The sequence below is a fragment of the Corvus cornix genome, chromosome 3, assembly GCF_000738735.6.
Source record: "Corvus cornix cornix isolate S_Up_H32 chromosome 3, ASM73873v5, whole genome shotgun sequence".
Taxonomy (NCBI): domain Eukaryota; kingdom Metazoa; phylum Chordata; class Aves; order Passeriformes; family Corvidae; genus Corvus; species Corvus cornix.
This window is the reverse complement of record NC_047056.1, coordinates 84,789,359-84,808,788: the sequence shown is the minus strand read 5'-3', so window position 1 is coordinate 84,808,788 and position 19,430 is coordinate 84,789,359. Positions and strand designations below refer to the sequence as shown.

The 19,430-nt window shown below is 34.2% G+C and overlaps 1 protein-coding gene across 49 annotated transcripts in view; it reads left to right on the top strand.

Moving 5' to 3' along the window:
• Positions 1-19,430, top strand: part of RIMS1 (regulating synaptic membrane exocytosis 1) — a 316,584-nt gene that overhangs the window by 191,169 nt on the left and 105,985 nt on the right. For 21 of the 49 annotated variants that reach the window (XM_039568320.1, XM_039568317.1, XM_039568335.1 and 18 more), the window contains 10 exons: positions 1,424-1,480; positions 1,874-1,920; positions 2,968-3,080; positions 4,114-4,244; positions 4,565-4,736; positions 4,866-5,022; positions 6,238-6,309; positions 12,348-12,507; positions 12,991-13,116; positions 17,104-17,166. In XM_039568320.1, coding sequence (XP_039424254.1) covers positions 1,424-1,480; positions 1,874-1,920; positions 2,968-3,080; positions 4,114-4,244; positions 4,565-4,736; positions 4,866-5,022; positions 6,238-6,309; positions 12,348-12,507; positions 12,991-13,116; positions 17,104-17,166 — 1,098 coding nt within the window. The remainder of the gene's footprint in view (positions 1-1,423; positions 1,481-1,873; positions 1,921-2,967; positions 3,081-4,113; positions 4,245-4,564; positions 4,737-4,865; positions 5,023-6,237; positions 6,310-12,347; positions 12,508-12,990; positions 13,117-17,103; positions 17,167-19,430) is intronic. The other 28 variants (XM_039568325.1, XM_039568318.1, XM_039568331.1 and 25 more) reach the window with 7 other exon arrangements.

Genomic DNA, 19,430 nt, shown 5'->3' with positions numbered 1-19,430 from the left:
GTAAACTGTGTGGATCTGTTTCTCATGTTGATTTATTATTAAATTTTTCTGCATTGGTCGTAATAGAGTGACAGTGCCTTAGCATAAATGTGAATCAGTTATTAAGTGCTTATATGTGTAATTAATATTTGAAGTTTATTTTTAGCCTTTTTTTTTCTACTGTATTTTTGGCAATACAAGAAAAAAAATCCAAACAGAATTAGTTTTAGTGTCTTTCTTTAAGCACACCAGGATTATACAACCTGAGACTGTAGGTGGCACTTTCCATGTTGAAACACTCCTTGCACATGTGAACCTTCATTTAGATATCCTAAAAGTGATGTTGTTACAAACAGTGCTATACTTCAGATGAGAGTGTTCATATTCTAGCACAAGAAAATATTGCAAACTAAACATTGGATTGAACAGAAAAATCTGTTTGATTATGGTAAGTAAATCCTTCAGACTGATGAGGAATGCCCTGGAAAGTCTGACCTGGAAAAAGAGAAAATGCGTTAAGAGAAAGAAGTCTGCACAGCAGCCCCGCTGAGCAACAGGCGGTTAATCTGTTCATATGTTTGTAAAGTAGTACTGTGCCATGTCAAGAATGACTAACTCAGTTATAATTCCATGTGTTTGAGAAAACCACATTATTCTTGTCTCATGAAGTCAAGACAAGGAGAGGTACATTCGTGTTTAGTGATGTGAGGTTTAAGCTGGTTTGAGCCATTAACACACAGCTGAAATAGTCTATTTTAAAACACAGGCACCATAAGTTTAAATTGCAGGACATGAAAAGTGAACTTAAGGCTCAGTGATTGGGCACTGTTGCATTCCTTTTCTGATATAAGTGTCTGTTTCTTTTTCATAAGTGACTTTTATATACCTAGGAGTCTTAGTTTTATTGACTTCCAAGTCAGAAAGATTTCTGTGTTTCACTGAGCAGACAATGTCTGAATACCTTTAAAATTCTCAACTATAGACTTAAAATCTTGTAAATGTTCTTCAGAAATGTTACTGCAGTTCCAATTTTGGATTAGTCTGTGTGGATGAAAATACATTCAAGTAATTCACTGAAGACTTTTGTTTCCCTTTCCCTTTCCCTGCTCTGCTGCTTTGTTAAGATTTGTACAATACGAGGTGTTTCTTGCCCTTGTAATGTATTTTCAATGATGGCTGAAAATAGAAAGAGCCAGGAACTAGCATCATCCAGATTTTGATGGAAGAGTAAATTTGGTGATGGGAAAATGCTGATAGATGTGTGTGGACTTAAGCAGTTTATCTTGCTTATATCTGTATATGTGTTGGATATGTATGTGTTGAAAAATGTCCATACCCAATTGTTATATGGTTTGATTTTCTTTTATCCTTTGGAGAAATGCATTATTCTCTTGTTCATTTAACATTGCTAATGCTCTTTATTTTCCTTTCTTATCATTGTAAGACATTTTCATCAGTTTCATTCTCTGAACTCCTTGAGACGTTTATATAAAAATTACTAGTGAGTTAATCTTTGTCTTATTTTTTGATTTTTGTTCCTCCAAAAAATAGTTGAACAACCATAGCTGTACTTCCTTTTGCCACCTTTCTCTTCCTAAAAGCTCTCTTTCTTTATTGTTGTGGTTGTAAAAGTATCATGTAATCCATCCATAATGTTAACATTGTAGTGCTCATATTGTTATACCTGCTAGTTCCTTAACCTGAAGGTAGTTTGCCTTGGTAAGATTTTCATGAATGCTAGTGGAAAGTATGTCTTTAAATATTTCCTCTTTCTTCCTTGTAACCTGTTAGAACAGAAACAGATCCATGTTTCTAAAAAACTGTCCCAGCAATGTATTTGTCACAGCTGAAGGTTGTCTCTGTTGTTTCTAATTACTATGTATTCACATTTTAGTGATATACCACGGATTCCCGAGACTTCCCACCCCCCATTAGAGTCTAGTGAGTACACACCTTGTTTCTTTCTTTAAGCATGATCTTGTACCCAGCACAATTATTTCAGCTATGAAATTTCTAAAAGATGATCTGTGGAAATCACATTGGCTCTGAGGTTTTTGGATGACAAAATTCAATGGGTTTTGGTCATGTGTGTTAAATTTGAAGCAATATGGATGTTATTAAGCATATAAAGATTTCAAGTGTTAGCAGAATTCTATATTTTTTTATTCTATATCTTGTGTTGTTAGTACCAAAATAATCATTTACGTCCCTTAACATAAGAGAGAAAACAGGTGTAAGGGACTGCCAAAGTTAAAAACGGTGTCAGGACTTCACCTCCTGCACCATCCAGAGTAAGTCCAGAGTTCTTGTTTCTCTTTTTTTTTACCAAGAAAACCTTGGCTAGGTGAATTTTTTATGCATCATACTTCAAAAGACTGGTGTTCTTTTTAACTATGCCATTTGAAAATTTTCAGCCAGAGTATTTGAGGGCCATGTCTCCTAGTCCTGTTCCATCTGAGCCTTTCCTGACATGCAACTAGAAACCTTCCTTGGGACAGGGAAGGTGTGTTCACTTGTCACAAGCTCATATCATTGGTGAGGGCTCTTTTTCTCTGGTGGAGATCTGATGATGTCCAGCAGTTGCTGAAATATCCTCCATGTGAGATGCATGTCCTGCCTGTCTTCCTATTAAAGTTTCAGAGGCTACCAGGAGTATAATCCATACAACAGATGTGGTTTATTCATCAAAGACTTAGGATTTTAGAATGAGAGTAGTTTTCGTGGGAAGGGAGATGTGTAATTCGGTCAGAGAACAGTATTTTATTTAAAACACTTGCTATGATTTGTCAATGATGTTTGAAGAACAATTTTTTTATATGCTGTTTCAAATGAACCAAAAAATGACAGATTTAATCTGGGATGTAGGGGTAAACAAGCACTCTTTTCACTATGCTTTCTACATCAGCTTTATACAATTCAAAGAAAAAGCAGTTCGTAAGTTACCCATATTTTGGATGGTAAGTTCATGTGTTTCTCATGCGGTTTTAGGTTCAAGTTCTTTTGAATCTCAGAAGATGGAAAGGCCTTCTATTTCTGTTATATCTCCGACTAGCCCTGGAGCCCTACGGGATGCACCTCAGGTCCTACCAGGGCAGCTTTCTGTGAGCATATTTTGTTTTTCTTGAGTTCTTAATGGAAATCTGTGAAGTGCTGGTCCCTCAGCCCTGCACATTTCCAAGGTCTGTTGGGAGGTCAAGAGAAATGTTCACTGTTGGTAAAAATTAACATGTTTCAAGAGTTTTTTGACACCCTCTGTATGCACTAACAAGCCATCACTGTAATAATAGCAGACGTTAGAAATTGTTGTTTTAATACACCCAGGAGTGCAGGAATTTACCTTGAGAAAAGCCCGTTAAAGTGCCTTGAAACTTGTCATTTTGTAGCTTCTGCATTGAAAATAGTGACTTTGCTGTACATGTCCAGTAATCTGCAGATAACAAGCATAGTATCCCTATTTTCTTTATGGGAGAATTTAAAGAGCTGTGTATTTGTTAAGCATTACACTGTTTAGTAATGCATTTTAATTTAGATACATCTTGGAACTTTCTTGTAATACTAATTGAAGTCCTGCTTATTAAATATACTGTAAGTACTTAGACTACTTTTTCTACATTCTTATATTCTTTATATTGATCATATTAATTCATAAGTATACAGCAGGCTTAAAAATTTCCTAATATTATGATTCCCTTAAGAAATGATGTAGCTGTATATTATTGTTTTCTTAAAAACTTTTGAAAGGGTTATAAATCTGAGTAGATAGATTTCAACTATGCTTTGAAATTAGATGCAGTCAGAGCTTCCTATTTAATGTAGCTTTTAAGGTGCAGAGCTAAGACATGCTGGTTTAAGTGCACTTACAGATCCAAGATTATGCAGTGAGTACAGTAAACAATGTAAGTATAATCAGGCACCATAATTTTATTCAGCTGTGATAAATATAAGTCTTTGGTATATACCATCATCTTTTCCAGCTAACCTAATTAAATATTAAGGGATTTGAAATGCAATATATCTCATTGTCTCTGGGAAGAAAATCAGTGGTTACTTTTACATTGTGGTTATTTTTGATGCAGTCTGAAAATTCTGTTTCTTCGTTTTCAGTAATGTTTTCTGGTAACTTGATTCCCGTAGGTTAAACTCTGGTATGACAAAGTGGGACATCAGTTAATAGTAAATGTTCTACAGGCAACAGATTTGCCACCAAGAGTAGATGGACGCCCCAGAAATCCCTATGTAAAAATGTATTTTCTTCCTGACCGAAGGTAACACTATTCCAGTTGAGAAAATTATGTTTTAATTTACCATGTATTGAATCAACTTTTATTGAATGCTTATTAAGAACTCCTTTTTATAATTTTGTATAGCTAGATTAATTATAACAAAAAATTGCACTTGAATCATGCAAATCAGTATCAATTTAACTTTGTGGTCTTATGTAAGAATGTGATCACTTTGCAGAAAATGCTTTTTTCATTTAGGCAGTATTGCCTAAGAGAGAATGAAAACAGTTAAGCCCTGATGAATACATGGTATTTTCTGATTTATCTCTAAGAATAATTTACAAAAAATATTTATGTTTCAGTGATAAAAGTAAAAGAAGGACCAAAACAGTAAAGAAAAGTCTAGAGCCAAAATGGAATCAAACTTTTCTCTACTCACATGTACATCGTAGAGATTTTAGAGAACGAATGCTTGAAATTACTGTATGGGATCAGCCAAGAGTACAAGAAGAAGAGAGTGAATTTCTTGGAGAGGTGATGCATACAATCACATTTCTTCTGAGTTCATTGTTTGGTTTTGAATACATATGCATATATATTTTGTATATATGTTTCTGTGTGTGCCTTCCAAGTAAAATTGAAACCTGATGATTTTTCTGCTAGATTCTTATAGAGCTGGAGACAGCACTTTTAGATGATGAACCACATTGGTATAAGCTACAGACACATGATGAATCTTCACTACCTCTGCCTCAGCCATCACCATTCATGCCAAGAAGACATGTTCATGGTGGAGAAAGCACTAGCAAAAAATTACAAAGTAGGTCAAAATTCCCTTAAGGTCTCTTAAATTTTAAATCAGAAATGCTGGATATGGTGTAATGGTATTTAAATTCCTAATAAAATAAAAAGATACTATTTCATAGTCTAAAAATAATGAAAATTTGTGGCAGAAAGTTGATTTAAATTATGACATTATGACATGTCAGCCTTACACCTGTGATGTATAACTTTCAAGTATGTGAAACCTGCTGGAATTGATTTGGCTTTCAATAGCAAAACTAAATTGTTCAAAGATTTCTTTGCATAAATTTCCTTTTAAATGGAAAGATGAAGTTTATAATTATGGGATACTTTAAAAAAAATTAAAAGTATTTTATTTTTAAAAAAGGAGTCCTTAAAGACTTACAAGGCTTAAAAGCACTTTTCATCATAAAGTTAGTGTCAACCTCCAATATGCTCATTAAAATGTAGGAAAGAGAAATTGTATTCATGTATTAGGGAGGTACAGTTGTTTCAGTGAGTCTGATTTCAGGTTTGTATGAGGGACATTAAAAGAAGGAGGTACTTCAACACTGTGGCTTCTCTTTTCATTTAAATTAAGATTTACTTAGAAATATGAAAGATACAGGGAATTATTTTAAAATACATTTTCAAGCTATTTTTCTGATTTTTCTAAAACATGGAAGTCATTCAGTACAGCCAGTGGGTAGGAAATTGGTGCACATTCAGGAATGAAGTATAAATATGTGATGCTGCTGTAATTGCTGCATAGATGCCCAAACGGAGGATATGTATATAGAGAGCAAATTAAAGGTTAGTTTTCCTGAGATATTTGAGCTTTTCTAAAAGCTGGCAGTGCTGTTTCCTCTTCCTCTCTCTCACCATATGCTGCCTCATCGCCTTTCCTGTTCAGCAAGCTGATTCAGCATATTCACTGAAATAGCACAAAAGTGGTTTTTTTCTTTACTTGAGTTTCGCTTTTGGAGGCTTAGGGAGATAAACTATTCTAGTAGAGGATTACTGAGGACTTGAGGGGAAGAGAAAGGGAAAGGAGGCTGCAGCAGCTGTAAGATGTTAAATTGGCTCACCTGTCTTCTAAAGTATCAATTAGTAACTGCAGTTGAGTTCTCCTTCTCTATTGTTTTGACTTAAAATCATCTTTTTGGTTTCATTATTATGTTAAATGATCATATTCTTTCATTTTATAACATGACCAGATGTTTAGGTATTTGTTTACCTTGCTGTTGTGCAGGATCTCGGCCAATCAGTGATAGTGACATCTCAGATTTTGATGTTGATGATGCTATTGGAGTTGTTCCTCCAGGTGCGTGGATGAACAGCATGGTCCTGCTTTCTTTTTCTTCTTTTTTGGTTGTTTTTTTTTTCTTTATAGCATTTTGGAATATTGAGGATACTGTTTTTGGAGAGTGCATTGTGGAAAAAACAGTTTTCTTGAGTATTCCATGGTACCTGTCCCATACCTGGTAAATTAAAAGATTCTACTGGTCATTCATTTATATTTATTTTGCATATCATTCTTCATATGTGAACCACTGGTTGGTTCAAATTGGTCAATTTTCTACTCTGTAATGCTTCAAGCATTATTTAAAATCCAAATTAAATTTAAAAGACCTCCCACATTTTAAAATAGTTAAGATTTCAGGTTTTATTGAAAGCATTTTTTTATTATTTTGTTTCTCACTTGAAACTTAGCTATAATGCAGTCTCCCATGGACTCTATTGAGAATGCATGGCTATAGATTAAGATGCATGTTGCATGGCTGTATCTTTTATAGTTTTCATAAGCCTTCATGAGCTATCATTACCCTAAATGTTCATAAATATATGCTTGTAGAGACTGTCATGGTTTGACTTTTAGTTAGGCATTCCTACATACTGAAAATCTTGAGGATTATCTTGGATACTGCATTCTTCTAGTTCGAGTTGACTGTTGCCACAAGTTAGATAAATATGTTTCCCAATTGTCCCAAGCTAACTGAAGAGTCACTATGTCATTGCAAGCACTAAATCAGTTTTTCTGTGGATCTTCGTGATGAAAACCACTGAATTACATCATGGAGGGATTCAGGAAGCTTTTTTTATCTTCATGATCTGTGTTTAAAATAATCTCACAATTTATTGTTATTTATAAATAATTTGTGATAATAACAATTTTTATATTATTCTATAACAGTAAAAGTAAATCACTAATTTTATTAACGCAGTATCATCTTGACGTTAACTGAGAAAAATTCTCCTTCCTTTGATGCTGATTGGGTTCTTTTCTTACTTTATATGCTTTGCACCTCAGTTGCTAAGAGAGAAATTCATTCATGTATGCCTGGTTATGATATTTGATGTTTTTACATCAGGAGAGAGAGTGAGCATTTAAAATATAAATAATAGGTTCTAAATATTTTTCATGGGTGTTTTCTTTTTTTTTTTTGTTTTTTGGGGTTTTTTTGTAGTTAACAATGTAGATACTGGTATGTCTTTGTAGACTTACTTACATTTAAAGTTGCAGTATGTTCTATTAAGAACTGCGGCTTTTTTTCAGCTGCCAGTCCTTCCATGCATCCTTTTGAAAGAAATAATTTTCCACCTAACAGGAAGCATTCAAAATGGTTCAGTTGAATGTATTGGACTTTGTTCACGGGGACAGCATTTGAGTAACTGATTCTTATTGAAATTTCTTTGGACTTCATGCTCTGGTGTGCCTTTGATGAATGCACAGATCCAAACTTTCTCTGAGGTCACTGTAGAAAATAGGAGGATTTAATCTTTATAACTGGATTTGCAATGATCTGAGAGTCTGTAAGTTAAAAATTGAAGGGCATAGTGAGGAAAATCCTTCTGAAGTCCACCTAATCAGAAACATTCTACTAGTTCACCCAACCAAGCACAAATTTGTCCATTTTGAGTTTCATGGACACATTTGTTTGGCAATTCTAAGTGGAGTTCATCTGTTTGTGATTCCTGTGTGAAGTGGATATACATATAAGTGTGTGGGGGTTTTTTGCATATGCAACCTGAATTCTTAAAAGAAGTTAAACTTTAGGCACACAGGGACAAAGAAAATTTGATTCATCAGCCACAAATCTGTGAAAGCAAAGACAGTGTATGGAAATGCATTTTGCACTAAGACCTGGAAAAGGTTTCCAGTCCCAATGTCTGTTGGATTCTTTGAGAACCTTAGGCACAGAATCACTAATGTGACTGGAGATCAAGTTCATATATATGCCTTTCTACCCTCCTGTCCAACTTTCCTAACTTCCCACACTGCTAAATTATTAAGACTTTGGGCTACTCCCTTCATTTGCACTGAATGAATAGTGCAGTATCTTCTCCATAAAACAGGCTCCTCTGTCAAAACTAAGTTCCATGCAAGTTCCTTGGTGTTCTGCAGGGCCTTTACCTCTGCACTCCTCCTGCCCTTCAATATTGTGGTCCTTACCAGAGTGCACCCCAGCTCTTGTCTGGTTCATATTTCCCACACATACTCTTGCACAGTGTGCATATGGGAAGGAACAGAAAATATCCGTATTTCCCCGTAATGTAGTATGGTGATGCACCATTTTGGCTTCAACCAGATTAGTCTAGGTTTAAGATACTCCTTCTCAAGAGAAGAAAGAATATCAAAATTGAGTTTACAACATTTGACGCATAAGAAAATATTTCCCTTTAAAGACTTGTCTGAGCCGTAGGCTGCCAGCTTCTCCAGGAGAATCCTGGGGAAACAGTGTAAAAGACTTTAATAATGTAAGGTGGACAACATCCCCAGCCTTTCTCTTATCCACTAAGAGGGTGACCTTGTAGTAGAAGGAGATCAGGTTAATCAGGCAGAATCTTCCTGAAAGTTACTAATTTTCTGTTTTTCCTGAAATACTGAGGAAAAGATGAAGTTATTTTGCCCCTTAATAGCTCAAGATTTTCACAAAGGTTACTGCTCATTTTCTAATAAATAAACACATAACTGCAAAATGTGGAAGTGCAAAATTTCACTTCATCTGCATAAAAGCTTAAAAAATGAAGGAAAATAGTTTTGCTAATTTAACTAACATTGGAAGTCCTTAAAACTATAGTTTCAAATTTTTTACCAATTGCTAAGGCAAATGCAGTATTAGAGTTTAGTAATAACAAAGAAAACTGTTTTCCTGGAAGTTTCAGCAGCTGCAAAGAATCACTGCTTGTCAATGGAGGTAAAGATCGTTACATCAAAAATCATGGTACTTTAATAAATTCCAAAATATTTTAAGGAAAGTATTTTTACCTTGTCATATCACTAGTGTATCTTATCTTTCATGTAATTGTACCCTCTTCATTTATTAGTAGTACCTTGCAGCGATATACATATCTTTTGTATAATCAGCTCATAGATATGTTCATAAAAGTTTATATCAACAGCTGAAAGTAACTTTAATTTGAAGCTCAGATTTAACAAAAATGATTTTGGCAGGGTTTTTGTGGTATGCTGACATCCGTTTACATGAAGAAAATACTATTTTAAGTCTCTCAACCTCTGCGTATATGAGAGATGCTCAAGTCTCTTAAGGATGTTTGTGATCCTGAGCTATTCTTAAACCAGTCACTCTGTGTCTGTACTGTACTGGGCAGCCCAGTACTCCAGAAGGGTCAGTGAAGGTTTTAATGAAACCTGAACATGTTTTGAGACCAATCTGTTTAACCAAAGCTTCAGTAACTTTCTTAATTAAAAAGAAAACCAAAAAAAGCCCTGATATACACTTGGCAATATCTCCACTGGTATTTTTAACAAGCAGCATTGCTTATGCTACAGGTAACTCTTCAGAGCAGTTCATTTTTCTGTCACATGTAACCTGTATAAATGGTTGCATTGTATTTACCTTCCTCCTGTAGAAGCAGGGTGCCATCAGTATAACACCTTGTTGTTGTCGGTATTGTCTTTAAGAAAAAATAATATAATTCTGATATCAAATGTTTGCTAGAACCATTTTCATCATCCATCCTGCATTCATTTCCTGTCACACCTGACAGTTTCCCATGAGCAACTGAGAAACTTCTGCATAAACTACCATCAGCTTGGTTGCTGCTATCATGCTGGTCCATGCAAAATTTTTCTCTGCTCACCCTGAAGAGCACAGAGCCTTTGTATTTGAGGATATGAGGAAATGTTACTGTTGCTGTCACTGTCATGGTCACTGTGAAAGTATGGGTGTGATTTGACCAGTTTGACAACTCTTGAATTAATACTTAGGATAAGTATGAATTACTACTGCTCTGTCTATTCTGTAAGCTTTGTGTACACACACTGCATAAGTTTCAGGTATTGTTTCCTAGATAGCTTGTCTATGAAAAAAAAATCCATAAAATCATCTTTCTATACTAGATTTTTGAGTTTACAGGATAATCCTACATGAATTTTTTAGGCGGACTAGAAATGCTCTAGAAATATATTTTAAATTTAAATTCATATTTTTTTTTTATACTTAAATTGTATGTATTTCAGTACAAGGCCTAAAGGATGGAAAGAAGTTTAGGATTTCTTTGGTTTTAGTATAATAAATGTAAAAGTGCTCTTCCTTCTGATAGAGATGACAGGATTTTTTTCTAACACAAGCTTGTTTGGAAAATAAAATATCTTTTTGCAAATACAGCTTATATTTAATTATCCTGGGAAAGGGAACACATCCAACTTTCATCATATATTTTCTTCCTCTAACAAAAAACCTAGACATTTTCTGCAGCGATCCTGGTTCATGAACCTCCACTGAAGTCCTGAGGGAGTCCCTCCTTTGCTTCAAAATTTGCACCCAATTCTTGTCCTGAGATCAGGGAGATCCTCCTGTTTCTTTATAATTTTATTACAGAACTCTGAAACACTTTTTTGGCAGGTTAGATACTCCAGCATCACAACGTATCAAAACCTGTGGGACACTGGAGTCCTACTTTGTTGAAAAGTTGATAAACCCCAGTAAATACTTTCATGCATGTTGTCAGCTTTTAGAGGCCATTAGGATACATTGGTAAACTCTTACACATTTTGGGAAAAAACTGTGAATGCTTCTTTGATGTTTGTGGTCAGGGTTCAGACTTGCAGCTAAAGAGGTTATTAAATGTCATTGAATACATGATTAAGCCTAGTACAGACTGTATACAGGCCACACTTTTAGAAGAGGGCCTGTTTGTAAGTGGGTAGAAGACCAGAGAAGAACTAGAATTATACAAATTATATAAAATATGAAAAACTCCCACAGTTAAAACCATGTAGTGAGATCCATAAGAAGTGCAATTTATTTAATTTATTTAATTTCTCCAATTGACAGCTGGGTGACAAAATCACAGTCTTTTCCTGCATGAAAAGAAGATTTCTGATATAGGCTGTTTTTTTAGCTGAACAAAATCACACATTACAGTAACTTTAATGCTAGACAAATTCAGAGAAGAAGCAAAATTATTATTTTGACACTGAAACAAGAATTTGTGAAGTGATTAAGGGATGATTTAAGGGATGACTTTCTATATCATTAAGGGATTTTCTGTAAAGGGATTCTTGTAATCCAATTTAAATGTCTCGAAATGAAGTCTGAGCAGATCTCTTTAGGCTCTTTTGGAAAGATAACAGGTACCTTTTGAAAGCTGTTATCTTACTGAGCTTCATTGTCTGTTTTAGGATGGGAGTCAAAATGTATAGCAAGTCAAAGAGTGTGCTACATAGAAAAAGGCACAAAAATATTGAAATATTGAACATGTACTAGCATTCTACTGATTTTTTTTAATCCTATATAAGAATACTATGAGAAATTTTGCTGCTTAGTCATAGTATTTTGCAAAAATATTCTGCAAGGTATGCGACATCCATTATTCAGTACAATATACTCTAAATCGTAGTAGTTTTTTTAAGTAGGTGGCTTTGGCTAAGTTCAGTAGGAGAACATCTTTGTGTTTAACTGAAACAAGAGCAGAAAGATGTTCTGTATATGAACAGCCCTGTGTGAGTCTGTGCTGTTTTATGCAGGCCTGGTTTCTCCATTTTTTAGATGAGGTAAACCTACTCTGTTGAGATTCTAAACTGTTTAGATTCCTTTCAAATATTTTTTTACATACAGAAAATACCCAGAATACTCTTCCCCAAGTAAGTAAGAAAACTGCTCCACATCTTCCAGTACCTTAAAAAGTCTAATTTTTTCAGTCTCTCTACATGTAGGCATTTAAAGGTAATGCTAGTAATTTATCCTGCATGATACATCGGGATGTACAACAGCTGAATGATGAACTGAAAGTTGCGTAAGCGTTTAGATATGTGCTCCTGGAAGTCTGGCCACCTGAATTATTTCTAAACCCAGACCTTTATTCTCTAATTGCCTTTTGTTACCCTCTTGCCAGTAGGTTATAGGTCTAGTACTAGAGAAAGTAAATCCACAACGCTAACTGTGCCAGAACAGCAAAGAACAACAACACATCATCGTTCACGTTCTGTGTCTCCTCACCGTGGCGACGATCAGGGCAGGCCCCGTTCACGTTTACCAAATGTGCCATTACAGAGGTAGGCATCACAAGTGAAACTCAATGTGGTTTCAAGTTTGTATAATGTGTCTTTATTAACTTTTCTCTTGTTCAGGAATTTTTCACTATTCTAAAGCTTGTTTTTTGTATCTAAATTTACTAGTGCAGTATTTGAACTTGATATATGCTTTTATTAATGATTCAAGAGCACTCATGGGATGAATCATAACTTTGTAAGGCTTACCTCTTTTTACTCATATTTTGTCTGTGACTCATCATCTGCATACCATAACTAATACATAGGTTTGGAAATTCTTTTTGAGTCAGTGGTTTAATCTTGTATGTATATTAAGTATATTTGTAGGTTAATAGTGGCATGTAAAAATTGCATAATTTTAATGGCATTCTTTTAGAAATGATGTATTAATAATTTATGATTAAAAACTTCCTTCAACCAACTTGTACTGTGATCCATTGGTGTTCATGAGAAAACAAGATTATCAGACATATTTCTGCTTTTTAGGAGTTTAGATGAAATTCATCAAATGAGAAGATCACGTTCTCCAACTAGACACCATGATGCCTCCAGAACTCCCATTGATTACAGATCCAGAGAGATGGATAGTCAGTATTTGTCTGATCAAGAAAGGTACATTGTCAGCCTGAACTTGGAAAAAAGTTTAGAAATGTCTTTGTCAGTTTGCCTAATTTTCAAGTTTTCAGTAGAAATGTTACTGATAGCTATGGGGAAGGCAGAGAATTCATCCTAACTGATAGATCTAGTGCCACTGTTAAATTATTTATACCTTTTATTTTTGGTAAAACTGTGTACTGGGTTGACTGTCCTAGATATTCTGCTGCTTTTTCATATGTAAAGCCCAGAGATTTAGGCTAGAAAGCCATGTATCTTCATGTATGCCCGAGGTATTTTTGTAATGTACCAGAATTCACCAGTTGTGCTAGCCAGCAAAATACCAGACATGGATTCCTCCTAGCTGGAAGTCAGATGTATGATGGTATGCATTCATATGCTTATAGATTTTGGACATCTATGGGTGCAGTCTCCCACCATCTTATGTAACATACTGGTGAACTTGCTACATTACTCAGGCATAGCAAAGAGACTTGCAGTACTAGTTGCAGTTTGCAAAAATTTCCAGTCTTAGATGTGTGACACATACACATCTCTCCCTGGAGTACACGGAGTGGCTACACTCAAAGATCACTTGGTCTCTCCTAGTAGGCACTGTTTTCAGGTATCTAGGAATGATATTCTGATAAAATGGAAGGAATGAGAAATTCTGTTAAGTGTATAGCTGAAAAAAAAAGGTTAGAAAGGTATTTCAGCTCAGTATTTGTGAAAAATAATGATGACAGTCACATAGATTATCAATCTTTATGGCTTGTTGTTTACATCAAAAAAATCATTTAGCTAGACTATAATAGCAAACTTTTACCATTAAGATAAGATCAATTGTCATAGTAATGTCTTTGATTTTTTTTTCTTGACAGTAAGTAACTGCTTTTAGAACTAAGTATGACAAAATCTTTTCTTATAATCCAGTAAATTTGATACAGAACATACATATCATAGTGATGTGAAAACATGTAAACATTAAATCACAAAAATCTCTGGAAGTCTTTGGCCAGTTTTGAAGCAACATAAAGATTGAATAACAGATGGCTCTTGCAGTTAAGCTAGTTCAGTTCTGTATATGATCTTGCCTGTTTTATTTTTGCAGTATGGTAACGTAGCTATGGGAATTAGTGAGTTATCTGGTACATTTAAAAATTCAAATTTATAGGCAGAAAGTGTGTACAGAATTGACTAAGTTGGATTTTTGTACTGAATTTTCTTTTGGAGGTGAATTAAAATTGTTTTTAAATATAGTAGTCAGATTTATAATTAGGCTAATTCAAGTAATGTCCACTTGTTTTCTGTTCTGCAGATGTTAGCTGTTATTATTTATCTTGGGCAGTGATAGATTCAAAAGATTCCTGAAGATATTTATTGAATAGGTTTCTTGTTCATCAGATTTGAAGAGAAAAAGGCTTTAAAAAGTAGATTTTGTCAGTATAAATATAGACTGTTAACTACCTAGAAATTTCTCTTTTAGTAAAGCCTCAGACCAAGACACAACTGGTGATACATTCATGGATTATAGTTGGAGAGGAGCAGGGTTTACACTGAGTCTTTCTTGGGGATGAGCAATGGGCTGCTGGATTTGTTCAGAGAAGTGAGACAGTCTTCAGTTCTTTTCAGTGTTCACAAAACCTTTTTCAGAAGTTTAAAGATCAGACATGAAGGATATATGTGGCTTATTTGCAGGACTTAAAGATGGGTCCATGTACTTACTGTCCTTGAATAAAAATCTTGTCTCCAGTGGTCTCCTTTTTCCCATTTTCCTTTTATCTTTTCCCCCAGATTTCATCAGTTGTGAAGGCTGTTTAATTCTGGCAGGTTTTGCTGGCTTTCAGTACAAAAGAATAGCATCCAAACCAGGTTTTCTTGAGAAAGATCCTCTGTCACATCCAAGAATTTAAAAAAACCCAACTTTGTTAAATATTATGTATTAGTATCAAGAGTAGTGTAGATATTATGCGTAGTGCATTTACTGAACCCTTCATCTAAACAAGTACATTCACATTGATATCTAAGATAAACTTCGCTTGAAAGTTGAGAAATTACCCCATAATTACATGGCAGAAATTACAGCTGCTGATTAGTTTCAATGATTTTCTCAATGATCTGTTACTGGTCCAAAATCAATATTAAATAATAATATAGGTCTTTGTAAAAATGATTACTACCACTCTCTTACAGAAGCATCTGTTGCAATAAATTTCCAATGGAACTTATTTGTCCACTTCAACAGTTTTATATATATTTATATACATATATACACACATATATGAATATATATAAACTGTTAGGAAAAGCTTTTTATTAAGAAATCATTGTCTAATTTTCAAGAGCATGGCACTTTTTTTTTGTGTTTCTTTAATTCATAAGTTAAATCTGTTAATTGTGAGAATAGAAAAAACTTGTTTGAGAATAATAATCTCTATTTTAAATGTCTCCCAAACCAGACTTAATATATCAGAGAACTGCATATTCTCCCAATATTGGTAGTCTACTTGATGGATTCTTTTCTTTTTTTTTTTTTTTTAACTTGAAGATTTCATGGTGGATTTGTTATTTTATATCACTTTTCAGGATGACTTTTTTATTAGTGTTTGCTTTGCCAATTACAATAGATAGCCTTTGGCTTAGCAAAGGTAAATATTAACAAAGTACCCTATGATTTAATGTGGACTTTGCATCTACTTTGCAACTCTAAAGAAAATAGTAACTTTTTTCTTAAAATCCATAGTTGTTTGTAATCTGGAAACCTGCACATAAGTTCTGTCAGTTCTCTGAGTTTATGAATAGAAATTTGGCTTAGAAAGAAAATTTAAAAATTCAATTCAACTTTAGTACATATTGTTGCATCAAAATCAAGCTAGTGGCTTGAGATGTAAATAAATCTTACATGACTCACAAGCCATTATTTCAAGCTGCCCAGTTTAGAATTTTAGATAAATAATGCCTATAGTGTATCAATGAAATGGATCATTTTATAATGGCATGAAGTGTGAAACACATTGAACAACTGCTGCTTTATCTGTTTTGTAATATTTTCTCTCTCTTTTTTTTTTTTGCCATAGTACTTCATGGGATTCCCTGCTTCTTTTAAAATTAGCATGTTTCCATGAAGCTTACCTTTAATTTCATATTTACAATGATAGGAGTTTTGGAGCTTGGTCTTTCTGACTGTGTTGAAGTGCATAAAACTACAGGATTAATTCAAGGGATATTTCATATCATAGCCATATTTACCAAAAGCATAAATATGCATTAATTTTACCATCTTGCTGGCTGTAGTATGTGTTTGGCTACAGTATGAGAAAATTAGAATAGATGGCTGATTTTCCTCAATTTGAAAGAATAAGAAACAAAAAGTCTGGTGGCTGATTGGCTTTTTTTTGTTTGTTTCTGTAGGATTGTATTACAAAATACCATCAAGAGCTATGAGACACAATTTATGTTTGGCCAAACAAAATATTTCAAGGGAACATATATATTTGATTTTCCCTAAAGGATGACTGGTTATTCTTCCCATAAACCAATCTGCACTAAATTGTTATCAAACCTTTCCTGCTTTTACATGTATTATTTTGCAGCTTAGGAAGCTACAAAACCGAGCACAAAAAAAAAAAAAGAACAGGCATCTTTCTTTTTTTTCCTAAAGCAACTCTCCTTTAATTGGTTCACGAGACAGGAAGTTATTAGAAAACTGTAGCCATTTTATGTATTTGTTTCATCATGAAGAGCTCTGAAAAAGTAATTCTGAATTTTAAAGAAAAATATCATAGAAGGAGGTGCCACACTAAAAAGAATTTGTTGAAAATGTAGTTATTACCTGCATTTTTTGACTCATATTTTTTGAGACGTGCAGTCTTATCAGACTATGTATCTGGGTGGATGCTTCTTGTTTCTTTTTATGTTTTCATTTGCTTATCATTGGCATAACCCATGTCATCTAATGCTTCATAACTATATCTGTTTCACTCACCACCCATCCTGTCTGTGCAGTGAGCTTCTTATGCTGCCCAGAGCAAAGCGAGGAAGAAGTGCAGAGTGCCTACATACCATCAGGTAAATACAGGAATGTCGGAATCATGAACACATCTGGTTAGTTGTCCATACTTTGTGTGCCCAATATTTTTTTCCGTGGTGGTATTTAGTCCCAGTAAATAAAGAACTTCCAAGTACATTGTGATCCAGATGTCATCGTCTTTTTTTGCTTGTTTTAATTCAGACTGAGATGTGTATGTATGTCTGTGAACCTCAGTAGTAAGGATTAAAGGAGTTGAAGAGTCTTTGGTTTTGCAGTTGTATTTTGTGGTAGATTTTCTGTCTAGTCACGACAGTCAAAATGCATGACAGCATTGTTAAAATTTCAAACTTTGGTTTTTTAGTTGATTTTATGTTTTCTTTTATTTGCATTTTTTTTGTTTATATAACAGCCATGCACAATTAAACAATCTTTGCTGGCTGTGACACCTAATCTCATGCTTATTTAGTCACATGCAGAGGAATAAATACTTATTTACAAGGGCTTCCTGGAAGGCCCAGATTTGAGGGGTTTTGTATTACTTGCTTTTGCATCTAAAAATTGTTCAATAAATTGGATCCACATGTAAGCTTTGTAGTTTTGGCCTATCTTTAGTCTTCATTAATCTCTTGTTCCAAAGCTTGGAGCTCCCTGTCTTACCATTTTCCAGTGTTGTGAAACTAAATGGGACTGAAATATCTTTATCTAAAAAATCAAAGTCTGCTCCCTCACCTTTGTTTTCACCATGTCTGTTAACCTTGTTAAAAACCCGTGACTGATTGTGTAGAATATGTTTCACTTACAATAGGTAAAAATGTAGGTTGAAGTTAAAGTAGTTAACCATTCAGCTACTTCAACCAGGCACTTACCCATTTGTCCCTTCCGGATCTGGGTGTTGATAAGAGCTTTGTGTCAGTGCTGTATGTTTAAAAGCATCAAATGTTAAGCCATGCTGTCTAGTGCCATTATTCATTTACTTAATGTAGGATTTTCTCTTACAAAGTACTGTTCATTTTTTTAAATGCCTTGGCTTGCTTTAATTTTCATCATCAACTTTGAAACAGTATTTTAAATGCTGTGATAGGGTTCTATTATAAAGCACAATAGTATAAAACTAAAATAAATAAACAAAATAAACATGTAAGCCTTCAAAAAAATCTGCATCAGTGAAGCTGTTAAATTAAGTTTTTATTATCACTAGGAATATTTTCATTCTCATATTTCAACTAAAAATCTTTTTCCTCAAGATTTTAGGTTTTAGGGTTTAATAATTTATTTAACTTTTTGTTATTTAATGTCTTTTTATTGTCAGATAATAGCAATATTTCCTGCCTCCTTTGTGTGTCCTTTCTTCTGCATCTTCTGTAGCTTTACCCTCTTCCTGCCCCCAGCCCTGTGCTTTCTCCTCTTAAAGATTATAATTGTCATTTTAATTTTTCAGTGTTGTTGCTTAAAGTCTCAATTAATGAAGTAAATACTGTATTGTAAACTTTTGGAGCACTTTGCCCAGCCATTAGCTTTCCAATGGTTTTACAATCTGCTAAACCAGTCTGGTCACAGCAAAAAGTTGTGCATGGACAGCAATAGAGTTAGGTCAGAGCTACACTGAATTCAGAGCGTACAGCCCTTTCTTGCCTTTTTCTTTATGCCATTTATTGTATTTTTATGATTAAAAAAAACCAAAAAATTCACCCTTTAAAAGTAATAGTAATGGTATACTATAAAACAGGATGGTACTTAAAATAATTTATTGAAGGTGATGTAAAAGCAATAGATGACAATAGACTGATTCTTCTAAATTTAACTCTGAGGCTTATACACCCTAATTCCAAATAATACCCCAAAACTGGCAATATCCATTCTTGACAGAAGAGTTTCAAAAACAGTTTCAACAAAAAATTGTTATTTACCACTTTTTTCCTTTCTTATTTCTAGTGGCCCAACATTTATTTGTGTTAGAAACTTTATAAGGCTTTATCCTTGTTTTTTAGACAGCTTGCTGAACAATGTTTTAATTAGTTGTTGAGACAGCTTCAGCTTAAAATGGGAAAGAAATGTTAATGGTTTCATATTAAATGAAAGTAATTATGTAGTCCAAGCTACAAAGTTAAGATATATGGTGAGTTTAATGCACCAGTTTGGAATACTAGTCCTAGCTATCCATCCTGTCCCTCTGTATGCAACTATTGACTAATAGCAGAAACGGTGGAAAGGTGTGTACCAGTGCTATAGACCATGGGTTGTCACATTCCATATCTTAGATTACTTTGATTGGTAATACCTGCTCATGTGCCAGGATTGGCCT